The following is a 23,918-nucleotide window of genomic DNA, read 5'->3' as shown; positions in this document are numbered from 1 at the left end:
GAGAGGTAAGAGAAAGAAACAATAACTTTTTCATCGGAATTCCGTGCAAGGTCGCCTATCGACCTCTTTCATTGACGTAAAGTAGAACGTGCGATATTTTAAAGAAGCTTTTAAAGAGATGTACCGATGAAATGGGCGAATCGCTTAGAGAAATTTGAAAAATTGCTAATCTTAACCATTTTTTTTTCCCCTTTTCATTCTTTGAGTTCCTCTGTTTTTTTCTTGTCTTTTCCTCAATTTTTTTTCTACTCTAATTTTTTCTCTTTTTTTCTTTCCTTTTCTTTTCCTTTTTTTTTTTTTTTTTTTTTTTTTTATTCAAATAAGTTTTCCTCCTTGCACCGTACGATGTATGCATATACATACATATATATATATATGTATGTATGTATGTATGTACATGTGCCACGTGTTTTTGTATGTTTATTACATTTTCTTCTTCGTTCTTATCTCTTTTGCCTCCTCTTCCTACCCTTTCTCCTCCTCCTTCTATCCTTCCTCCTCCTCCTTTTACCCTTCCTCCTTCTCCACCTTTTACCCTTCCTTCTCCTCCTCCTCTTCGTCCTTCTCCTTCTCCTTCTTTACTTTCTCCGATTGAATCGCAAGTCTCTTTCTCCACGCTTTCAGAACGTCGTCGTAAATATTTATCTCTCTCTCTCTCTCTCTCTCTCTCTCTCTCTCTCTCTCTCTCTCTCTCTCTCTTTCTCTTTCTCTCTCTTTATTTCTTTGTGGGCACGTTTCGCAATGATTTTCTGGTAGCTGATATCGCCCTTTGTCTGCTTTGCAACGCGAGAGAGCCCAGGGCAGATTAGAACAGCAAACGCATTTATTTATAGAATCACCGACCGCGTGCGTTCGTTGCAACTCTTTGTATGTATCTGCATCTGTGTAAATGCATATATATATATATATATATATATATATATATATATATATTCGCATTGAATATACACTTTCGTGTGAATATATGTATTTGTTCTTTTCTTATACATATATTACACTATATATATGTTTAGACACGCATACGCATATACATATGCACTTTCCGTGCTGCATCACATGTCCTCATGAAGAGAAACGAGCGGGGGTGGGGGAGGATGAAGAATAACGAGCGAATAACCCGCGTCGCTAAACGGAAGGCTCGTTCGCATGCCAACGACGGTGTGTTTAGTATAAAAAAGACGCGAACGAGGGGAAGGAGAATAAAAGAAAAAGGAAAAAAAGGAAAAAAAAAAAACAAGAAATTGAATGAAAGAATGAGCGAGGGAGAAGGAATAAATATAAAATGAAATGAAATGAAACGAAATAAAATAAAATGAAATAAAGTAAAGTGTCGACGCATCCGCCCGCGAAATTATTTCTACCGTCAAGCATCGTTGCATTGTTTCTTTGTTTATATGTGTGCATGTGTGCATGTGTGCATGTGTGCATGTGTGTATGTGTATGTGTTGTGTATCGTATCATTTTTATCTTTTTAAATATAAACGAATGTATATAAAAGTTTTTTTTTTGACAAGACGACCAACCAACAAACACATATACACACACATCACACATACATACTGCTGCCACGCCTTTTAAAATATTACGAAGTTATAGATAAAGAAACGATAAAGAGAATTTATTTCTTAAGTATTATTTACGTTATGTTCGATCGTCATAAATGATGATCCCCACATCGACGTATTATGAAAATTCGAAATTATAGAAATTATATTTAGGCGGTAAGGTAGATAGCTATCATGTATATATATATATATAAAATTAGGCCGAAATTAATAAATTTGGAAACATTTATAAGGATGAAAAAAAAATATATATATATATGTGTATGCATTATACATACGTGTATGCATTAAATTGCTCGGTGTGATAATCGAACGATTCCCTTGCTTTGTCGATATATCGAATACACATAATCTTATGTAGTCTACTCACACCATTATTATCATCAATACACTTTTCTCTCTCTCTCTCTCTCTCTCTCGTATATCGCAAACATACTTTACTGTGCTCGAATCTTTTGTCGTCCAAATGGAGAGACCGCGAACGCGAAAGGAACGCTCGTCATTTCCGGTACGTTCGAGGTTTTCTCTCTCTCTTTATCCTTCGTACGTGATCGTACGCGTGCTCACACGAAACTCGTTTCAGAGTTATTTTAACGATGCATCTCACTCTCTGTCTCTTTCTCTCTCTTTCTCTCTCTCTCTCTCTCTCTGTCCAACAGTATCGCCAATTATATATTTGCGCTACCGTGCCATTATTTATTTTCTTCTTTACACTTTCTCGAAAGATTACTTACTGTTTCTTTCCTCCAACCCTCCTCCCCCACCACGCCATTTTTTATTATTGTTCTTTGTTTTTTCTTTTTTCTTACTTTTATTTTATATCCTAATAAATTAATTTTATTCTCGACGATTAAAATTCTTTATTACTTTGTTGTATTACTGAGAAATAAGATGAAAAGAGCAAAAAGGAAAAAAGAAAAAAGGCCATCGTAAGCATTTGTAAAATTAAAGATGTGAGAGAACTGAAATATCTGAAAGAGATCAAATTTGATAACATTTATCTTTCCTTATCATCTCGCAATAATAATAATAGTAATAGTAATAGTAATAATAATAATAATAATAATAATCGAGCGTGCGCTTAATGTTTTTAACGATCTAACGATTATGAGAAAATGGATATCTCAAAAACGTGTGTGGGTGTCGCATTAAAATTGAACGTGTAATTCTGGAAAATAAATAAATAAATAAAAAAGAAATCTTATCAGTTAAGCGTTTATAAACTATCATCGTGAAGCATTATATAAAAATCTTTTCTATATCAAGGAGCTAAAATTTGTGTAAATCATTAATTGAATAGTAGTATCGCCTGATAGTGGGTGGCACGAGTTTGAATTTGCCAGAAAGATAGATAGATAGATAGAGAGAGAGAGAGAGAGAGAGAGAGAGAGAGAGAGAGAGAGAGAGAGAGAGAGAGAGAGAGAGTGAGTGAGGTATATGTCGAGTAATTTTAGCGATGACACTTAGCGCCTACGATGTTGTCGTTCGTTCGTTCGTTCGTTCGTTCCTTCCTTCCTTCGTTCGTTGGTTCGTTCGTTCGTTCCTTCCTTCGTGGAATGTTTGTTGATTTACGTGTATTTTACATTTATTACCCCTTCGCAAAATTTATCATTTCTTAAAACTATAATAAATTATAAATCATTAAGAAAATCTTAAATATTATTAGAAAAACTTGTAACACTTGGTAAATTTTTCTTCATTGGAGGAAATATCTGCAAAATTAACGATGTTCCATCTAAAAAAACTTGTAAGTTAACTTTGGTGTATATACTAAGCAAAAAAAAAAAGAAAAGAAATAAAGAGTTAAAGAGAAAGAGCGGGGGAAGAGGATAAGAAGGAAAGAAAGGCAGAGAGAGAGAGAGAGAGAGAGAGAGAGAGAGAGACAAAGAGAGAAACAGATCTTAGAATACGAAAGCGATTAGATAGGCCCAAAAGAAGAGATTAGAAAGATTGTACGTAGAAGTCTCTCTCGTCTGGAGTCTCTCGTTCTTAGTAGTAATAAGGTGTGCTTCTGAGATTCGTCGAGTAATTTTAGCGATGATACTACGAACATTTCGGTATCGATGTGTCGGTGTATATTATAACGCACAAGCCCTATAACGCTTTGTGAGATCTATCATCCTACTAACGTGGCACGATAACTTATCGGCTATTGGATCACGATTATTTTTATCAGTGCGTCTCTTCGCTCGTTGAATCATAGGCACGGCTGATAATAACCGAAGTGGGAAAGAAACGATAATAATAGTTTAACGCCGAGGATGATGATTTCTCTGTTTGCCGTATGACCACGATTTCTTCTTCTTCTTCTTTTTTTTTTCTTTTTTTTTTTCTTTTTTTTCTCTCTCTCCTTTTTTTCATTTCCGATCCACTTTTGGAGGATCTTCTTTTTTTCTATCTTTATATGTGTGTCTGTCTATGACGAAAGAAAAAAACTCAAAAGGAAACAAAAAAGAAAGAAAGTAGCATGTAAAGATAATAAACGACATTATAACATATATATAAAAGTATATATATTAAGTGATAAGAAAAGAAAAAAAAGAAAAACCAAAAAAAAGAATGATTAACCAACATGAAGGATAACTTTTTTATTTTTTTCTTTACAGTTGGTATCTCTCGACGGCTTGCACAGTGGTGTACCAACAAGAACTACGCCAACATTGACACCGACAACGCTGAGAAGTATAGAACAGACCTTCCTCGAGCTTACCAGCGAAACAGGGTCCCATAGTCGAGAGGCTGGTTTCGTACCACCTTTGGTCGAACCTTCACAACCAACTCCGGCTCAAACACAAAATCTGGCGACACATCACAACAATCCTGCAAGTACTCTGATCGATAGTCAACAGACGTTATCACAGCAGCCGGAACAACAGCAACCACAGCAACAGCAACACCAGCAGCAGCAGCAGCAACAACAGCAGCAGCAGCAGCAACAACAGCAACAACAACAGCAGCAGGCAACGAAACGCAATATGGGTGGTAGGAGACCAACCAGGACGATTGGTATGACACCCGAAGAAGAAAGGAGACGACAGATAAGAAGAGAGAGAAATAAAATGGCAGCTGCTAGGTGTCGCAAGCGAAGAATGGATCATACCAATGCCCTGCTAGAAGTAAGCGTTAATAAAGTTCTATTAAAAACAATTATTCTGTAATATTGATTATTTTCACGAAGGTGGTATATCATCGATCCCTTTCCTTCGAAACACGCTGATACGACTCGCGCGGCTCGGTCTAAAAATTTCATCTTGAAATTAGAACAGTATAAATATTTGTTTTTTACATTCTAGATAGTAACAGCATCATCCTACCGCTATGATCAACTTCCTCGTAGCGATACCGTATAGTAGTGACTGTTATTATCGTATTACGAAAGAGTCGAAGAGATTGTTTAAAAAAAAAGAAAAATATATATATATATATATATACATAAATACAATAAGAAATAAAATAAATGAAAGGAAGGAAGGAAGGAAGAGAAAGGAAGGGATCGATGAAATAAATGAAAGATAATAATAAAAGTGAGAGAGAAAGAAACAACAACAACAATAATAATAATAATAATAATAATAATAATAATAATAATAATAAGACAGATTCTCTTACCACGAGGAAAATTTAAACGAGGATCATTCCTGTTTCTCGTGTTCGCAGGAAACAGAGGGCTTGGAACAGAAGAAGCAAAGCTTGCAGGATGAAATTCATCAGTTGCAGCAGGCCAAAGACGAGCTCGAGTTTATTCTCGAAGCTCACAGAGCTGTCTGTCGACTTCGTTCCTCATCGCCGCCTGACGTGAAGCCTGTGATAAAGCCAGAAATACCCCTCGAGGATCAATTCGCCGAGCCTACGAAGCGCGACAATAACACCTTGACCTCCGCAAGACCTAGCAGACCAAATTCATTGCCAGTTGGATTTGACAATAACAACAGACCAAACTCATTGTCGATCTTTAGCGAGCCTAAGGAAAGACCGGATACATTGACCTTCAAGACGGTCGAGACACCGTCATTCATGAAACCGTCGTTAGACGTAGCCGGTATGCCGATAACAACACCAACCAGTGGTATACCATTCAATTTTGATTCCCTGATGGAAGGTGGTACAGGCTTGACGCCAGTTTCGACACCATTAATACCATCCTGCTCGACGCAACAAAGGAACAATCTCTCCGCCGTAGATCTCAGCTCTCCAGACGCCAATCCACCGAAACTCGTAAGCTTGTGACGCCAAGATGACGTCATTGAATATGGATCGAACGAGGACGATCCTGAATGAAATAATCATGGCGCGCCTGATATATATATATATATATATATATATATATATATATATCGCTTGCCATTCATTATTTAGGATGACAATGACGATGACGACGGATGACGATGATGACGAAGAGAAACTCTTTGTGTGTACGTGTGATTTATTCACCTCAAGATCTAGAGGAGAAATAGAAAGACGATCGTAAACATCAATGGAATGAGTGAAATTAAGAGAGAAAGAAAGAGAAGTGGGGGGAGAGAGAGAGAGAGAAAGAGAGAGGGGCGTTGCCCTTTTTATCTCAGACGTTTTTCTACGTCGCAGACATCACGAGTTGCCATAAATAAAAAATATTACATACTACGTTGTATTTTTCTCTTCGACCGTCCCCACGCCAAGGCTCCTCTGACTGGGATCGGTTTGTTTACTTTTTTCTCTCTCTCTCTCTTTCTATAAAGTAAAAACAGGAGAAAACAATCCTTCTAGCGTTGCGCTGTATTGCTATTTATCTTTCTCTCTCGTACGTTTGTGCAATACACACACACACACACACACACACACACAAATACATACACATACACACATATTACCACCACCAATATATAAAAACACGCCTTTTGTTTCCTTCTTCTTGTTGTCCGTCGAGTAGCAGCGGAAGAAGATCGTTCGTTCTTTTATTTTTATTTTTTTCTTGTGCAAAGGAAGAAAAGAGATCTACGGAGTTGCTTGCGCCTGTAATTTGATAGATAAAAAGAAAAATAAATTGTTTTCTTTCCTTTTGGGTAAATCGTTAATGATAAAAGGGAGTATTTTTGTACGTAGGGATACGTATTAAATAAGTTGTCGAGAGGAGGTGAGGGGGCGGGAGGGTTGTTTAAACAAATCACCTTCTATTGTTAATTAAAATTGTGCATTGATTGATTGATTGATCGAACAGCGTATTTTGAATATAAATATATAGGTGTAAAGCTTTGTGATCTTGATCTTTATGACACGTTGATTCCGCTTTAATTTGATTCGAAGTGGTACAACGATTTTGACTTCATCATCATTATTATTATTATTATTATTATTATTATTATTATTATTATTATTATTATTATTATTATTATTATTATTATTATTATTACGATTATTATTATTATTATTAACGATCATATTGTAATTGAATTACTCGATCGATTTGAAGATATATTTTCTACCTTTCCCAAAGCGAATAAAAGGATAGGCAAACGTGGTTGGTTTCTTATTGTCATTATTCGAAGGCGTTAATAATAAACAGAGAAGAAAGTCATACTTTTAATTGCGAGCACCGGTGTGCAGGTGTAATAGACGAAAGCATCTGCATACAAGTGATAATAAGTATATATACATATATATATAAACATATATATATATATATATTTAAATTTTTTAAGTAATGCAAATAAATTAGAATTAATAAGAGCATAAGATATTTGTCTTTTTTTTTTTTATTATTACTATAAATAATAATAATAATATTATTATTATTATATTATTAGATAATTAAACCAAGAGCAAACAGATTTTATACTATAGTTATATACTGACCGAAAGTTTAGAATGTAAGAAAGAAAAAAAAGATTAGCCTGTAAGAAAAAGAATTAAGAGAAAATAATTATTTCTCAGAGCGGATTGATTTTCAAGCATGAACTATATAACTAATTGTACAAATGTTTTTTCACGTGATAAAAACAAAGATTACATTAAAGAGAGTCTGCTGTTCATGTCATCCGCTCTGTATTTTTTAGATTTTGTATTTGCAACAATGATTGTTAGAGAATTCAATCGATACTAAATAACATTTAATCCCTCCATACATATAATATATATATATATATATATATATACATATATACATACACACATATATATATATATTATATACATATATTTTACTATGTATGACCTTTTTGCATGATCCTAAGCAATATTAATATATTTATATGCGACTGCTACTCGTGGTGCTGGTAAGTTCCAAAAAGATTTCTTTCTAATGGTGCGCTTTAAATTGCTCTAGTTTAATAACAACAACAACAACAACACCTTTAATTGTGCTTTCCAACATCGTGTGTAGTGGTCTGCGAAATTGACAATTGTAAATGAAGATTGTAATGCACCATTTATAATGTTGCAATATATTTTGATTAGACCAAGCCAATAACCAAGTGGAGAAATTGTGTAATAATTGAAAATAATAATTATGAAAATTTATTGGAAATTATCTATTCTTTCATAAATACTAATGATAATATATATATATATATATATATATCTAATCATTTATTACTATTAATAGTCTTGAACAGTATTTTAATAATATATAATAGTTAAATAATTGATGAAAATTATACTTAACCTATTGGGTCTTAAAATCCAGTTATACTTTTAATAATTTCTTGTTCAAAAATTGACTCCATGGCCTTGTAATGACTAAATTCTATCGAAAATGTTGAATTACCAGATGTTATACTTCTTAAACTCATAGAATATCCAAGCAAATTTGACAACGGTGCATAAGCAGTAATAATCTGCATGAAAATTGCATTAATATTAATTTGTACTGACTAACGTCATCTATTAATATCTATGTATAAATATTGTTATTAACCTTATTTTGTCCACGCATGTCAACATTTTGTATTTCACATCTCCGTTGATTAAGATCAGCAAGAACGGCCGATGAATAATCATTCATAGTAACAATTTCTAAATTCATAATCGGTTCCAATATTATACTCGTGCCTTTTTGCATCAGCTAAAAAAGAAAAGAAAATGTCAATTTTAAACAACATATAGTTCGATTCATAATTTTTCTTTTTTTTTTTTTACTTACACGAACTTCGATAATATGACACTATGATAATGAATTATTAAATCCTATTGATATTGATCTCACGAATATAATGAAAAAATAAATACAAGTTATAAATCAAATTACAAATTACGATTCTATACAATAATACGTCAATTATGGACGTGTCTTTACAAAAGAGTTTTTTTAAATCAATGAAGAGAGAGGGAGAGAGAGTTTACATCCATTGATCGATGAATTATTTTATAAACACAAAATATAAATAGAATTGCATTTTTTAACGTTAGATATGCATTCTACGATTAATACGAATGAGGAAAGAAACAACTGAAGGAAACATTGCAAATTTTTAAGTGTAAAGCTCGTCGTTTACAAATAGTTCCGCCTAATGAACGCGTTCTATTTAATTAAAAATTATTTGGACTCGTATAAATAAGAAATGGTAAAGAAACTTCAATGGTTGCTGCGTACTTGTCTCTTCTTTGCAGTATCAATGAAAAACCATTAGAATATTGGGGTAAACATCAATCGCAGACAGGATGCATTCGTAAGATCTTAGATAGCGATTTACTCGACAATGTATGTTATCGATGTATTTATTTTGATATTATTTTGTAGAAATATTTTCTTTTTTTTTTTTTTTTTTAAATAATCTTTATAGATTACTTAATACTTTTTCCATTCAGGTTATAGAAATTCAGGATATTCAACAATCGAACATTTCAAAAACATTAATATCCTGTCCACCTAATATAACCCAACTTTTGAACGTTGGATTACCCGTTCTTGTTATTATATTAAAAAATTTCGACGCGGATTGTCGTTTTCAAATTCAGGTTAATTTGAAAATAATTTTTTTGTATAAATTATACATTGCAATTTTATATATATATATATATATATATATGATATAATTATTAATAATTATAGGTTATAGATACGAATAATATACGTCATCATTTTCAATTTTATACCGGTGATCTGGAAAAAAGTCGAAACGTCAGAGATCCTGTTATTTGTCGTGCTAAGATTCAACTTCAATCTGGTTGGAATAAAATAGAATTAAATTTGAAAACATTAACAGACATTGCATTTAAGTCACAGTATATAGCAACGCAGAGATTAGAAATCTGTGCCAATTGTCGATTACGTAGGATATATTTTGTAGATAGGCATTATAATGATTCTGAAATTTCATTGGATTTATATCAAGGATTTCTTGATCTATACATGTTAAAATGGGGTATATATCGAATAGAGAATGCAACGCAAACTACAAACTTAAAACAGAAAAAAACAAATCTTAAGAATAACAATAATAGTAATAATAATTACAAAGAATATCAAAACCTTTTAAATGCGGATAACATTGCTAATTCTAATGAGTTATATTATAATAACAAAATAAGTAATTCATTCGTACAGACCCAAACCGATGACCGTCCAAAAGATGTTAATTCCAAGTTAATAAATAATATAAGAATGAAATCAAATAGTTTAATAGATGAATTTTTTAGCAGGCAACGTCCAACTTCATTATCCGTTGCTAATTTCAAAGATCAAATAATAATAAAATCATATGTTGTACCGATGCATATTAATAAATCACAAAAAAAAGACAAATGGAATGATATTAAATTGTCTAATTGGAATAAATTAATAGAAGAAAGCAAAGATACATCTAATATCCCAATATCTCTAGACATGCAAAAAGAATATAATGAAACATTTAATAATCAGCAACAAAAATATATTTTAAAGTCTAATAACTTGGATGAAAAATGGACGTATAGGTATCTTTATGAGGGAAAGCATTATTTAAAAACTAATGATATAACAGAAAACGATACGTCAGACGTTCAAAGTATTTCTTATAAGAACAATTCTAATTTTATATTTCCAATATCACAAAAAATCAACAATAATGTAATGAAAATCACTGATGTTCAAAAGAATGTTCAAAAGAAAAGAAAAGACTAAAGTATCATTGATTTTGCAATAAAATTATCAAAAAATTCATACTCACTTGTTTGATACATTGTGTAACAGCAGCAGAAACTATAGTATCTGATGTACCCTTTCTTATCTCTAACCAATGGAGCTTAATTCCGGTGTCTATAACTGGAGAATTTAATTTTGGACCACTTTTAAGGGCAAGTTTTATGCCCTTTTTTATGGCAGCCATCATCTTTGGTTGTATATCGTCGATATTAGAAGCAGATTCTTTCGTATGATCAAATTGTAAAATTTCTTTTTGCTTGTAATTTGGTATTAAGGACAAAGTTATGGTAACACTATGAAAAGTTTTGCCTATTTTGTACTCATTAGAGAATGTGTCTTTGATCATTTCTGTTATAGCTTCCTTATAAGCTATTTGCAAAGGACCTAGATCGGCATCAATTTTATATTCCGTTCTAATTCTTTCTTTAATAATTTCAATGTGCAATTCTCCCATTCCAGCTAACACCGTTTGACCAGTCTCTTCGTCTTGTTTTATTCTTAAGCTAGGATCTTCTCTTCCAAGTTCTTGCAATGCAATTTCTAAAGCTACCTGTTTCGATAGAGAAGGTGGTTCTATAGAACAAAAGAAGACAGGATCTGGTATATTAGTACCAGATGTAAAAATATTATTTAATTTTCTTTCGGCCAATTCAGTAGATTTATATTCGTTCAGATTTCTTTGGGCATGTTTCATTACTGATGCGCTATTAGTTATTAAATCACCGGTAACAGTAGTTTGTAATCCAGCAACTGCTGCAATATTACCATTATTAATTGCATTAATTTCTTTATAGTCATCAGCACAGGCAATATATAAACGACTAATTTGTTCTACCTTTTCTTTTTGAACGTTATATATTTTTTCACCTTTCTTCATAGTACCAGTATAAATTCTAAAAAAAGTGATAGGTCCTCTTTGTTTATCATGTACAATTTTAAAAACACGCGCGGATAAATTATTGTTGAAACAACGATAGTCATTTCTGTATTCATTTGGAAATGGCAAATATAATACAATACTATCCATTAAAGGTTGTACACCAATGTTTTTATAAGAACTACCTATAAGAACTGGCACACCATTTCTTGATAATGTAATTTTTCTTAAGGATTCGCATATTGCCTGATCAGTTACTTTATCGAGTGATTCTTCTTCTATTATTACTTCGGCTAATTTGTCATCCAAATTTGATAACTTATCTAGCAACATTTCACGTTTTTCATTCGCTATATTCCATAAATCATTGTCATCGTTTTGCGTTAATTTTTTTCTTATGAAATCTAATCCTTGACTCTTCTTATTAAATATTATTTTCTCTAAGCTTACAATGTCTATTATACCTTCAAAAACGTCTCCCTTTTTTATAGGATATTGTATTGGCAATGCATTGGTATTTAATTTTAATTCTATGGATTTTAAACTTTTTTCAAAATCTGCATCCGGGCGATCCATTTTATTAACATAAATGATTTTGGGTATCTCGTATTTATCTGCCTGTCTGTAAACTGTTAATGTCTGTGCTTCCACACCAGCTGATCCATCTAATATAATCACCACACCATCCATAACACGTAATGCCTGTTCCACTTCCATAGTAAAATCAATGTGTCCTGGTGTATCAATTAAATTAAAACGATACTTTTTCCAATTAAATGTTACGGCTGCAGAAGTTATTGTTATACCACGTTGACGTTCTTGTTCCATATAATCTGTCACCGTATTCCCATGATGTACTTCTCCCATATTTTTAATAAGTCCAGAGTAAAATAACATTCGTTCGGTTGTTGTCGTTTTACCTACATAACAAAATAACATACAAATAAGTTTTTATTTGTTATATTTAATAGAATATAAAAAAAATAAAAAAATAAAAGAAGTATATTAACCGGCATCGATGTGTGCCAATATTCCAATATTTCGTATTTTTTTAACATCGTGTTTCTCAGAATTTGTATTCAAACACTTTGTACTGTGTAAATATTGTTTACGTAGCTCACACCATGTTTTTTTTATTAGTTTACGTTGTAACATTGCTTTAACTCAACGTTATGAATTATTCTAACCTATAATAATCAACACCGTAAGTAATTTCGTAGCTATATATGCATGAACATTTAATTTCTGATTGTTTAATTATCAAAGATTAATCATTATTAAATTAAAAATCTTCGTTTTCTTTTTCTTTTTCTAATTCTACGTCCTTGCTACGTTTTTTATAGGTTATGTTCATATGACATATGTACATTCGTACGTAATGCTCTCTATCGCAAAGAATGTTAAACGAACCTTTATATGGCATGTATTCATTTCCTATAATAAATATATTATAATTATTAGGTTGGCAACTAATTCGTTGCGGATTCGCCTTGGCAACTAAGTCGTTGCGGTTTCGCCTTGGCAACTAAGTCGTTGCGGTTTCGCCTTGGCAACTAAGTCGTTGCGGTTTCGCCTTGGCAACTAAGTCGTTGCGGTTTCGCCTTGGCAACTAAGTCGTTGCGGTTTTGCCTTGGCAACTAAGTCGTTGCGGTTTCGCCTTGGCAACTAAGTCGTTACTAAGCGACACTACTTTCCAGTCCATAATCAGGGGGAGACCGGAAAGTAATGTCGCTTTTAAGAAACGACATTACTTTCCGGTCCATAAGCAGAGGGACCGGAAAGTAATGTCGCTTTAAAGGAACGACACTACTTTCCGGTCCATAAGCAGGGGGACCGGAAAGTAATGTCGCTTTTAAGAAACGACATTACTTTCCGGTCCATAAGTAGGGGGACCGGAAAGTAATGTCGCTTTAGAGAAACGACACTACTTTCCGGTCCATAAGTAGGGGGACCGGAAAGTAATGTCGCTTTTAAGAAACGACATTACTTTCCGGTCCATAAGCAGAGGGACCGGAAAGTAATGTCGCTTTAGAGAAACGACACTACTTTCCGGTCCATAAGTAGGGGGACCGGAAAGTAATGTCGCTTTAGAGAAACGACACTACTTTCCGGTCCATAAACAGGGGGACCGAAAAGTAATGTCGCTTTAGAGAAACGACACTACTTTCCGGTCCATAAGCAGGGGGACCGGAAAGTAATGTCGCTTTAAAGAAACGACATTACTTTCCGGTCCATAAGTAGGGGGACCGGAAAGTAATGTCGCTTTTAAGAAACGACATTACTTTCCGGTCCATAAGTAGGGGGACCGGAAAGTAATGTCGCTTTAGAGAAACGACACTACTTTCCGGTCCATAAGTAGGGGGACCGGAAAGTAATGTCGCTTTAGAGAAACGACACTACTTTCCGGTCCATAAACAGGGGGACCGAAAAGTAATGTCGCTTTAGAGAAACGACACTACTTTCCGGTCCATAAGCAGGGGGACCGGAAAGTAATGTCGCTTTAAAGAAACGACACTACTTTCCGGTCCATAATCAGGGGGAGACCGGAAAGTAATGTCGCTTTAAAGAAACGACACTACTTTCCGGTCCATAAGCAGGGGGACCGGAAAGTAATGTCGCTTTAAAGAAACGACATTACTTTCCGGTCCCTCTAATATATTTTGTTGGCAACTAAGTGATTGCGGATTTTGTCGATAGGATCCGCAATCACTTAGTTGCCAACCCAATATAATAAATAAATTGTACATACGTCTGTGTATATGTTATATATTTTATTAAATGTTAATTACTACGAAATTCGTAATTATTACGATTGGAAAGTTTGAAGATAAATTTTGATATATGATTTTTTATACATTTCAGATTAAAAAATTTATATGTCGCTTGATATTTATATAATATTAACAATTATAGATATTTATATTTAATGGTTTTCTCATCGTAATATGTGTTAAATTTTTTCCAAAAATATCTTTTTGTAGGATCTTTTTTACTTCTTGCCGGAGTTAAATTAGACATTAAACCTGCAATATTTTAATGTAACGATTAATTAAATTATTCCCACAAAATATTAATTCTTCATTGGAAACCCTTTATAATTACCTGCTTTCTGTGCCATAGCAACCATAGTAGTTATTCTTTTTTGTTGCGTGTTACATAAACCAGTAATCCTACGTGGTAACATACATCCATCTGATCTAACAAATTGACTCAATATGAGAACATCCTGTAAGCAATTAATTTTCATAATTATAGTTGCAGTATAATAAACATAATTCATGGAAAAGTGGTTATTAATTTTAAAAGTTATTAAAAGAAAATATTTATTTTACAGTATATTTAACATCAAGACCGATGGAACATATAGGACAAACTCCTTCTTTAAATTTCATCATTAAGTGTTCATCTTTTTTAGGATGTATAACAGATTCAATAATTATATTATTTCCATCCTTTCTTTCGATTACTAAAGCAGAAAATGTTTATATTATAAACAACATAATAAAGATATAGGTTATGGTAATATTATATAGATTTGAAAAGAAATTGATAAATTGTCTGATAAAAAATTTCTACGTATAAATAATTTGTCTTACTTTCTTTAATGCGTGCTGTCGCAGATAATGATATTGCTCTATTATAATTTGTAACGATAAAACTTTTTCTAATTTGTGATACAAGACGACCAAGCGTGGCCATTTTGAAAAATTGTTTACAACGATACGATTATGAAACTTTAAATGTATGAGATATCAACGTTGTACGAAGCAAAATCATTTTATTTTTTGATGTACATAGAAAAGAACAATTAATATAAATTAATTAAAAATATAAAATTTAATAAACAGGAAAAAGCTTTGCTATTGGACGAAGATTCATAGGAAACGTTCCTATTGGTCCATTCTTTTCTAATGATACACGAAATGTCAGACGACGTGGCCGACGAAATATGGTGGCTTTCTTAAATAATACAGAAGAAATTATTGTGTGATTCATAGATACCATGCAGTGAATTAGATGTAATAATTGTTTATTATCGTCTTAATAGAAGTTGAAATCGAAAAATATTTTACGACATTGGTGATCATATATCATATTAATCCAACATGGGTTTGTGCAAGTGTCCAAAACGAATAGTAACAACCCAGTTTTGTTTTGAACATCGCGTCAATGTTTGCGAACATTGTATGGTTACTAATCATCCAAAGGTATATTAATAAAAATAATATTTCTTTACGATTTAAGAGATTGCAACAAAATATATTTATTAACGATAAATTCCTTTATAGGTTAGGTATACAAAATTTCATTGGATTTGACATAATTTAATTTTATTTTATCATTGTATTGATTTAATTCAATGACACGTTGTATTATATTTTACAGTGTATAGTGCAATCATATCTTTTATGGCTTCATGATCATGACTACAGTCCAGTTTGTATATTATGTTCTGGAAATTTAAGCGACGGAGATTGTGTTCGATTAACTTGTTATCACATGTATCATTGGGCATGTCTAGACAGATATGCTAGAGAATTACCTGCCACAACAGCACCAGCTGGTTATACTTGTCCATCTTGCAGAACTTGCATTTTTCCACAACCGAAATTAGTATCACCGGTAGCGGACGTTTTAAGAGAAAAATTAGCAGGTGTCAATTGGGCACGTGCTGGTTTAGGCTTACCATTGGTAAATATTTTAAAGAATTGTATGAATAAGATATTCACGTAAGTATATTTAATAATTTATTTTTTATTTTATAGCTCAGCGAAGACAGAGAACAAAAACCAGAACCGGAACATGTTTCATCGGCTTTGGAAACATATTCCTATCACAATCATACTATGACCACTTCTGCACCTACTGTAGTAACACCTCGTAATAATAGTAACGTTAGTTCCATCAATTCTAATATAAATAATGATCATTTAAACAATCAAAAAGTCGGGCCACCATATTCTGTAGTAAATATAGAAACGTCCATGTCACTGACTAATCAAATGTCAAAAAAAGTATGTGAAGCTTACGATGACCCGAAAGATATGACTTTCGATCACGATGAAAATAAATATCAAAGAAAGTCAGCTATTGAATGGTTCTTAAGGTGGTGGAAATTAATTTCAAGGCCACCCGTAAGACGAAGGAGTACAACAGGTTCTATACACAAGAGATACGTCATGCTAATCTTTGCTGGTATAACAGCGTTCTGTATCATTCTCGTCCTTCTTTCTTGGTTAGGAAGAATGTCTACCGAAGGAGATCCAAGTTACAGTGTACTAGTTAATCCACATGTTAAGGTTCAAGATGAAAAGTTTGGTATGTAATAAATAGAAATATGCGAATATGGTATAAGTCATAACACAAATAATAAAGACTTTGTGGAAGTATGAGAAAATAAAGCTAATGAGAGAGAGAGAGAGAGAGAGAGAGAGAGAGAGAGAGAGAGAGAGAGGGGGGGAGAGAGAGAGAGAGAGAGAGAGAGGCATATATAAGAAAATATTATAAAATATAAAAAGCGAATATTATGTACACGAAAGAAATGTGCAAGTGTATGAAACTGTGTACAGTATACTCCTAGCTCTAACGTTTGTTGATTTTTATGTAATTTAGGCTGTACGATTAAGTTGTATATTTCAGTTAATTAAACGAAAATTGTACGAATTTATAAAATATCAAATGATAATATCTACGAAGGATTAATACTTGATTATATTTATCATTATACCAGTATATCACTCCATCTGTAATATCATTATATATTGTTAGAAAGAAATTATACGAGAAACAGAGAGAGAGCGAGCGAGAGAGAAATTTTGTCATAAGTTTCTTGCCTCATTGCAAGTAAAATCTTATTCAAATACATCATGGAAAATTCTTTGTAAGAGATCTCGCCCATTTACATAAATGAATTATACATAATGGCAGGGATGCTTGTAGATCGTAGTTATTGTGCGAAGTTACATCGGAGTATCGGTCACAATATCGATTTATTCGTCTCCGGGTCCGATTCACGATCTAAAAAGATTTATTTTGATCGAGTGAAAAAGGGAAGAAGAAAAAAAAGAAAAAGAACAAAAAATAAAAAGAACAGAGCAAGTCATTTTTAACTTCGAGAAACGTATATAGCATACGATTTATACAGGATATCCTATAACGACGAAACGGAAGTCGAAGGTGAGGTAATTTGAATTAAAAAATAGCGCGTCATAGCCATGTTGGATCATGGCGGACGTGCCTTCTCGTTCTCCGTAGCTCTCGTATGTATATATTTTGAAAAAAGAATGTTCAGAGTAACGTAAGTAGAGTGGGGATAATCGATTTTATTTTCTTTTTATCTTTCATTTTATTTATGGCCTTATAGAATTGGAACGAAGACGGATACAAGTTTGAAATCATTGCTCATTGATTATTTGGAGATCTCGGAGAATGTCTTTCGCGCATGCGTGAACGATCGATCGATGCGTGCTCGTTTCGTTAAAAGGATACAAAGGTATACGAGGTTTTTCATTTATTATGAAAACACATGGAATCTTTATTTTCCACGATCTATATATAACTTCGACTTTTCATAGTTTATTAAAACCTTTCTAAAGTGTAATAGTATATTCTCATTCGAGTTACAACCTGGTTACTTCAAGTTTGTTTTCTTTTTCGTGCAGACAACACTTTTTCATATCGTATTCTTTTTCGTTGTAAGGAATGAAAAAGACTGTTCTTATTATTACTATTATTATTATTATTTTTATTATTATTATTATTATTATTATTATTATTATTATTATTATTATTATTATTACTATTGTTGTTTATTATTTACTATTCATTATTTCGATCCTCTGACGTTTCTTTCTTTTTTCTTTTCTTTTCTTTTTTTATTCTTCTTTTTTTTTTTCATTTATATTTCCTTTTTTCTTTTTATTTGCAGAATCCATGAGTAGATTTTTACGATAGATATTACAAGTGGAAAGATAAACGGTGAAACAACAAAAAAAAAGAAATATAAGTAGAGAAGATCGAGCGGAAAGGGAAGAAGCTTTTTCCGGAAGTTGTTACTTCGTGGAACATAAACACGCGCCAAATTGAAAATGGGTTTGTCAGCTTGGGTCAGGAAACATTCGATGATATTGATCGTCGGTGTTACCAGTACGGCTGGGTTATTGTATTCCTGTTACACCACGAATAAACGGTTGGCTACCTTGATTTCATTGTGTTCCTTTGGTGAGCTATGCCTTTGTACTTTGAATTTTCATTAAGGTTAACGGTATACAAAATATATATATATCTATATATATATATATATATATTGTCTGTGTCTGTGTGTGTGTTATTTTGATATGATTCAATTAAATATGATTAAATATTATATTAGAAATATTATTGATTTCTTTTGAAACAGTATAACACTTTGAAATCATATTTATTATTGTCAGGTTGATTTAGGCTGATCTACGTAATAGAAAAAATAAAAAAATAAAAATAAAAAAAAAGAAGGAAGAAAATTTACGAAAGACCATTAATCAATGCCAGATATTATCATCGAAACAAATATTAATCATTAAACGATCGAATAATACGTTTAAAAAAAAAAAAGAAAAAAAAAAATTAATATTTCTAATGAACGAATATTTCTGAATTAATGATATGATATATTGTAATTATAATTGAAATATATGGATCGGTAGTTTTTATTTCTTTTTCTTTTTTTTTTTTTGGTATTTCATAAAATTAAATGTGATTAATGAAGTGTTATCAGTTTCATATAGAATTTCTATCGAAATTAGTACTGATTCTACCGATTGTTTAATAATTAAAGAAATATATGTATATATATATATATAGACACATTGATTAAAATAATATATGTAAATTTTTTATTAACAGGTAGCGCATGTTTACAGAAACGTTATGGGTCTCGTCATATGCTCGATACGAGTAAGGTTGTTATAGTTACAGGATGTGATTCGGGACTTGGTTATAGTTTAGCATTGCATTGTCAATTTCTTGGTGCCACCGTTATAGCCAGCGTTTTAGACGAGAACGGTCAGGGTGCTGAATTATTAAAGAAGAAGGGAATCATTGTATTACCACTCGATATTACAAACGAAAAGAGCATTGAACAATTTTACAATGACGTACGCCTATTACTCAACAAAAAGAGATATAGTAAATTTCATACATTTGTTTTTCTTTTCTCTCTCTCTCTCTCTCTCTCCCTCTATTTTTTTTTTCGTTCAATTATACCATTCGTAAAGTCCTCTTTTTTTTCTCTCTCTCTCTCTCTCTCTCTCTCTCTTGTCGAGGATTACGTAAGGAAGATGACGTACGCGCATGCGTACGTTTTTTCTTTTGATCATTCTTATTCTTTTCGTTTTTCTTTACAATTTTGTTCACTCCGCCACCTCCCATTTTTTTTCTTTTTTTTTTTTTTTTTTTTTTTTTTTTCTTTTTCCTCTTCGTTTCAGCTTTGAAAGCGTTAGTGAATAATGCGGGCGTTATGATATTCGGCGAATTCGAATGGCAAACCAAGGATCAGATGAAACATCAATTGGAGGTGAATTTCTTTGGAACGATGAAGATCACGCATCAATTGATGCCGCTCATCCGAAGGGATTCAACAAGGATTGTCGTTGTCTCGAGCCATTGCGCGAGCGAACCATTACCCGGAGTAGCGACCTACAGCGCGACAAAGGCCGCGATCAATGCTTGGGCTATGGCCATCAGGGTAGAATTAAAGAAATATGGCATCGACGTTGTTACCTTTGTACCTGGTCTGTTACATTTTTTCTTTTTCTTTTTCTCACTTTTTTTTTCTTGAAAAAAAAAAAAAAGAAAAGAAAATGAAAGAAGAAGATTAACACCTGCTTATCTTATCATTTTTCTTTTTTTTTTTTTTTTTTTTTTTTTTTTTTTTTTTTTTTTTTTTTTTTTTTTTTTTCAATTGCACCGACAACAAAGTTGCGTCGTTTTTCATTCGTTCTATATCCGCATTTATTGTTTATCTACGTTTATTATTCCTTTTTATTTTGTTTGTTTATTTATTTATTTATCTATTTTTTTTTTCCTTCTTTTTTTTTTCCCCCGTAGGATCCTTCACCCAAGAGAGTAACATTTTGGCCAAACAATCGGAATGTTTCGATGCGATGAAAGAATCTATGACATTAGATGCAAGATATTTTTATAAGGATTATTTTGATCGATATGCGAAATATTTTGAACCATTGGCTTGTAAGGTCACGCCCAAAGCCGTCGAGAATCCAAGGATTTATGAAAAATTCGAGGGAGCATTATTGGACAGTTATCCCTCGTCGGTTTATAAGTGAGTCTTGTAATAGTTTTTTTTTTTTTTTTTTTTTTTTTTTTTTTAACGCATTTTGTATACATCGTGTAACGATATTTTCTTTCTTTTAAAAAAAGTTAAACGAGATATGACCTTTGATCGTTACTTGTTATTTGATAAACGACACTTCAGATGGTGTTGATTCGAAGATGGAATTAAATGGGACAAGCACTCGATTGAAAGTTAATAATTAAAGTATTGTCTCGTAAAATTTTGGAAGAATTTATATAGATATCGATAAAATATCTTTTTTTTTCTTTTTTTTTTCCCTTTCTTTTCATTGATCCGTTATTAATAATCTTAGTTTTATTTTATTTTTTTATCAGCTCTTTCTTTTTTCTTTTACTTTTTTTTCTTTTTCTCTTTCTTCTTTTTTTTTTTTTTCATATGGAACATTTGAAAATGAAATTATCATTTTTCAATTATTATCTTTACAGATGCGAGCCTTGGAGATATTGTTTCTATTATACATTATTTAAAATCACACCCTATTACATACGTGATCGATTGATCGAGTCATTTGTAAAATTACCGAATTGGAAAGAAAAGAACATTGATAAGGGGTTTGAGGTCGATAGTTGAAAGAGCCCGATTTTTTAGAAGATTGCTAAGGATTTTAGTTTGTTAGAAAAAGATTTATGGCATACGAAAGAGAAAGTATCTTTTCTTTTCTTTTTATTTTTTATTCCAATAAATTGTTCGTCTATATTTTTCACAGATATATATATATATATATATATATATATATATATATATATATATAAATGTGTATGTGTACATATCTTCATTATTTTAACAGATTGAATTTTTCTTAAATAAAACGCTATGTACGCTCTATGTTTGCATCTTTTTTTTTTTTTTTTTAATGCAACAATTAGCTGCAATTTTATGTTCTTTTTTATTTTCTTTATTTTTATTTTCTCTTTTTTTATAATTTCTTTTTCAAGTATACTATTACAGGTATAATATATATGTGAAGACAATAGAATGACTATTACGTAAATAATTAATTACTTTTGTCAATAAGATTCATTGATACATCCTCGTGGATTTATTAGATAAAATGTTCTTTATGTCAATAAAAATATTCACAGCTGGTCAAGCACAGGTGGGCATTTCGAGTGTTTGAAACGAATGAGAGCTTATCTTTTTGTAAACAGGTGTTTGATTAGATATTAGGGAGCAATAAATACTGTCTTGGTTAAGGATTGTAGTCATTCAACGAGAGATCGTATTCGTCAAATTCATCACAATGGCTCTTCTCAGTTTTGGTAAATCTCATATTGATTAAATTTTATTCCATAATTATTTTTATTGTTAAACAAATTAAATCATATATAAATATATATATGTATATATTTTGTTTATTTATTTATTTATAACGTTGATAAAACGTTCATTTTCATTCTCATATTTATTGTACAGTTTACATTTTGCTTGCATTTTACATTGGCTCGTCCGTGCAAACTGAATATCGTAAATGCGAGGGTGGATTACCTGAACCTAACGAATTAAGAATCAAAGGTTGTGATAAATTACCTTGTTCATTTGTCAAAGGTACTGATTTAAAAGCGCAATGGGACTTTACAGTTAGTGAGTATCAATAATAAGTATTAATCGTAATTAATAATTAATTAATTAATAACTAGTTATTATCGATATAAAATCAATATTTTAACGATCTGATCTATAAGTTATCTCTATTTCGTTTATATATATATATAATGATATACATATATATATACATATACACTGTTTATAGCTGCCGATACTGCTGTCTTAAAACCACAAGTTAAAGTAACGGTATTGGGTATTACTACGGAATATGAATATCCACGTCCAGACGGATGCAAGGATTTAATAAACGGCGAATGTCCTTTGGAAAAAGGAGAATTGGTCACTTATACATTATCAATGCCTATCTTGAAAATCTATCCAAATATAAGATTGGACATTGAATTCTCTCTTCTCGACGAAAATAAGAATAGCCAAGTTTGCTTTGTAATTGAAGGAAAAGTCAAGTCAAATCAGGATTATTGATAATGTTTTTTATACATATAATTAAGCTTACTACCTATTATTATTATTATTATTATTAATATTATTGTTGTTATAATTATTATTATTGTTATACGTTAATGATCAAAATAACGAATTAGTCATATATGAGAAATAGTTGTATGCAATTTAATCGTTAAAATTCATCGAGAATGTGATACGATATTGTTCAGTGAGACAGCCGTACATGAATGCATACATGCATACATACATACATACATACGTACATGCACACATGCATACATATGTGTCACGGATCGATTCAGCAGAGAGAGGAAGGAAACAGCTAGGAGAAAAGGACTAGATATTTTTTTCGATTTTAATAGTCTCTCTCTCATTTTTCACTGGGAAAATCTATTGTAATCTAATTCGTATTGAAATAACATCCTATAAATATTATTAATTCGAATTAACACGTGTACAATCATATTTCCCCCCCTTTCAATTGTTTCCTTGCTCTTTCCTTTCTCTTCTTGTTTGTTTGCGCTCTCGGCCATTTTTCTAGAAAAAAAAAAGAAGAATAAAAAAAGTAAAAAAAAAAAGATAAAAAAGGAATTAATCCCTTAATCAGATAATAATTCAAATAATTCGATATCGCCGATAACGACAAATAAGATTTCCTTTACGATTATCTTCTTCATCTTTTTCTTTTTTTCCTCTTTATATCATCGTTGTCATCGCGATGTGAAAATAGACGTGTTGACGTAAAAAAAAAAAAAAAAAAAAGAAAAAGAGGAAAGAAGGAAGGAAAGAAGGAAGCGAGAAAGAAAAAATGCAAAAGAAAAAAAAAGGGAAAGGAAAGGACGAGCAAAGGAAAAGAAAGGAAAGGAAAGGAAAGAAATGATTAGGGAGGATCATAAGTTATAAGTAAGAGCGAATTAAAAAGGGATACGTTTAGGTACACATGTACCATTGGAGAAAGGAGCGAGATGAAAATCCTGGGGGTTCGGGCGTATGCCTGACCCACATCCCTGCACATCG

The 23,918-nt window shown here is 31.9% G+C and overlaps 7 protein-coding genes across 15 annotated transcripts in view; 5 read left to right on the top strand and 2 right to left on the bottom strand.

Annotated features, from left to right (window-relative positions):
• LOC124955780 (transcription factor kayak) overlaps nucleotides 1–6,399 on the top strand; it is a 46,048-nt gene extending 39,649 nt beyond the window's left edge. For 3 of the 7 annotated variants that reach the window (XM_047510701.1, XM_047510699.1, XM_047510702.1), the window contains exons 2-4: nucleotides 4,172–4,681; nucleotides 5,223–5,780; nucleotides 5,922–6,399. In XM_047510701.1, the coding sequence (XP_047366657.1) occupies nucleotides 4,172–4,681; nucleotides 5,223–5,780; nucleotides 5,922–5,948 (1,095 nt within the window). In that variant the 3' untranslated portion in view covers nucleotides 5,949–6,399. Of the gene's footprint in view, nucleotides 1–3,276; nucleotides 3,313–3,811; nucleotides 3,848–4,171; nucleotides 4,682–5,222 lie in introns of those variants that run through there. The other 4 variants (XM_047510700.1, XM_047510705.1, XM_047510703.1 and 1 more) reach the window with 3 other exon arrangements.
• LOC124955778 (ribosome-releasing factor 2, mitochondrial) lies at nucleotides 5,585–13,295 on the bottom strand. 3 transcript variants are annotated; one of them, XM_047510695.1, is made up of 5 exons: nucleotides 12,950–13,295; nucleotides 12,550–12,726; nucleotides 10,688–12,459; nucleotides 8,458–8,604; nucleotides 5,585–8,377 (listed from the first exon to the last, which is right to left on the bottom strand). In XM_047510695.1, exons 2-5 carry the CDS (start codon nucleotides 12,692–12,694, stop codon nucleotides 8,216–8,218), a joined length of 2,226 nt encoding a protein of 741 aa, XP_047366651.1. In that variant the 5' UTR covers nucleotides 12,695–12,726; nucleotides 12,950–13,295; the 3' UTR covers nucleotides 5,585–8,215. The 3 variants fall into 3 exon arrangements, 2 of the variants coding, with proteins under 2 accessions (XP_047366651.1, XP_047366652.1); XR_007102969.1 differs by lacking the exons at nucleotides 5,585–8,377; nucleotides 12,950–13,295 and adding an exon at nucleotides 10,089–10,207 and having other exon boundaries at nucleotides 8,471–8,604; nucleotides 12,550–12,933; XM_047510696.1 differs by lacking the exons at nucleotides 5,585–8,377; nucleotides 8,458–8,604; nucleotides 12,950–13,295 and adding an exon at nucleotides 8,736–10,207 and having other exon boundaries at nucleotides 12,550–12,933.
• LOC124955779 (ribosomal protein VAR1, mitochondrial-like) lies at nucleotides 7,734–12,570 on the top strand. Its single transcript, XM_047510698.1, has 3 exons — nucleotides 7,734–9,240; nucleotides 9,348–9,497; nucleotides 9,592–12,570. The coding sequence occupies exons 1-3, from the start codon at nucleotides 9,118–9,120 to the stop codon at nucleotides 10,639–10,641; spliced, it is 1,323 nt and encodes a 440-aa protein (XP_047366654.1). The 5' UTR covers nucleotides 7,734–9,117; the 3' UTR covers nucleotides 10,642–12,570.
• Nucleotides 13,296–14,351: 1,056 nt separating the features above from the next.
• On the bottom strand, nucleotides 14,352–15,354 carry LOC124955690 (39S ribosomal protein S18a, mitochondrial). The gene is made up of 4 exons (XM_047510495.1): nucleotides 15,136–15,354; nucleotides 14,872–15,005; nucleotides 14,642–14,765; nucleotides 14,352–14,562 (listed from the first exon to the last, which is right to left on the bottom strand). The coding sequence occupies exons 1-4, from the start codon at nucleotides 15,236–15,238 to the stop codon at nucleotides 14,447–14,449; spliced, it is 477 nt and encodes a 158-aa protein (XP_047366451.1). The 5' UTR covers nucleotides 15,239–15,354; the 3' UTR covers nucleotides 14,352–14,446.
• LOC124955689 (zinc finger protein-like 1) lies at nucleotides 14,897–17,242 on the top strand. The gene is made up of 3 exons (XM_047510494.1): nucleotides 14,897–15,747; nucleotides 15,926–16,231; nucleotides 16,306–17,242. The coding sequence occupies exons 1-3, from the start codon at nucleotides 15,646–15,648 to the stop codon at nucleotides 16,864–16,866; spliced, it is 969 nt and encodes a 322-aa protein (XP_047366450.1). The 5' UTR covers nucleotides 14,897–15,645; the 3' UTR covers nucleotides 16,867–17,242.
• Nucleotides 17,243–18,598: 1,356 nt separating this feature from the next.
• Nucleotides 18,599–21,632, top strand: LOC124955688 (estradiol 17-beta-dehydrogenase 2). Its single transcript, XM_047510493.1, has 5 exons — nucleotides 18,599–18,760; nucleotides 19,424–19,705; nucleotides 20,005–20,310; nucleotides 20,627–20,858; nucleotides 21,317–21,632. The coding sequence occupies exons 1-5, from the start codon at nucleotides 18,628–18,630 to the stop codon at nucleotides 21,459–21,461; spliced, it is 1,098 nt and encodes a 365-aa protein (XP_047366449.1). The 5' UTR covers nucleotides 18,599–18,627; the 3' UTR covers nucleotides 21,462–21,632.
• A 356-nt stretch (nucleotides 21,633–21,988) lies between these two features.
• Nucleotides 21,989–23,346, top strand: LOC124955691 (NPC intracellular cholesterol transporter 2-like). Its single transcript, XM_047510496.1, has 3 exons — nucleotides 21,989–22,150; nucleotides 22,305–22,472; nucleotides 22,642–23,346. The coding sequence occupies exons 1-3, from the start codon at nucleotides 22,132–22,134 to the stop codon at nucleotides 22,917–22,919; spliced, it is 465 nt and encodes a 154-aa protein (XP_047366452.1). The 5' UTR covers nucleotides 21,989–22,131; the 3' UTR covers nucleotides 22,920–23,346.
• The last annotated feature ends 572 nt before the right edge of the window (nucleotides 23,347–23,918 follow it).

Source organism: Vespa velutina, chromosome 19, assembly GCF_912470025.1.
Source record: "Vespa velutina chromosome 19, iVesVel2.1, whole genome shotgun sequence".
Lineage (NCBI taxonomy): Eukaryota > Metazoa > Arthropoda > Insecta > Hymenoptera > Vespidae > Vespa > Vespa velutina.
The sequence above is the reverse complement of the archived record's forward strand: the minus strand, read 5'-3'. Positions and strand labels throughout refer to the sequence as shown.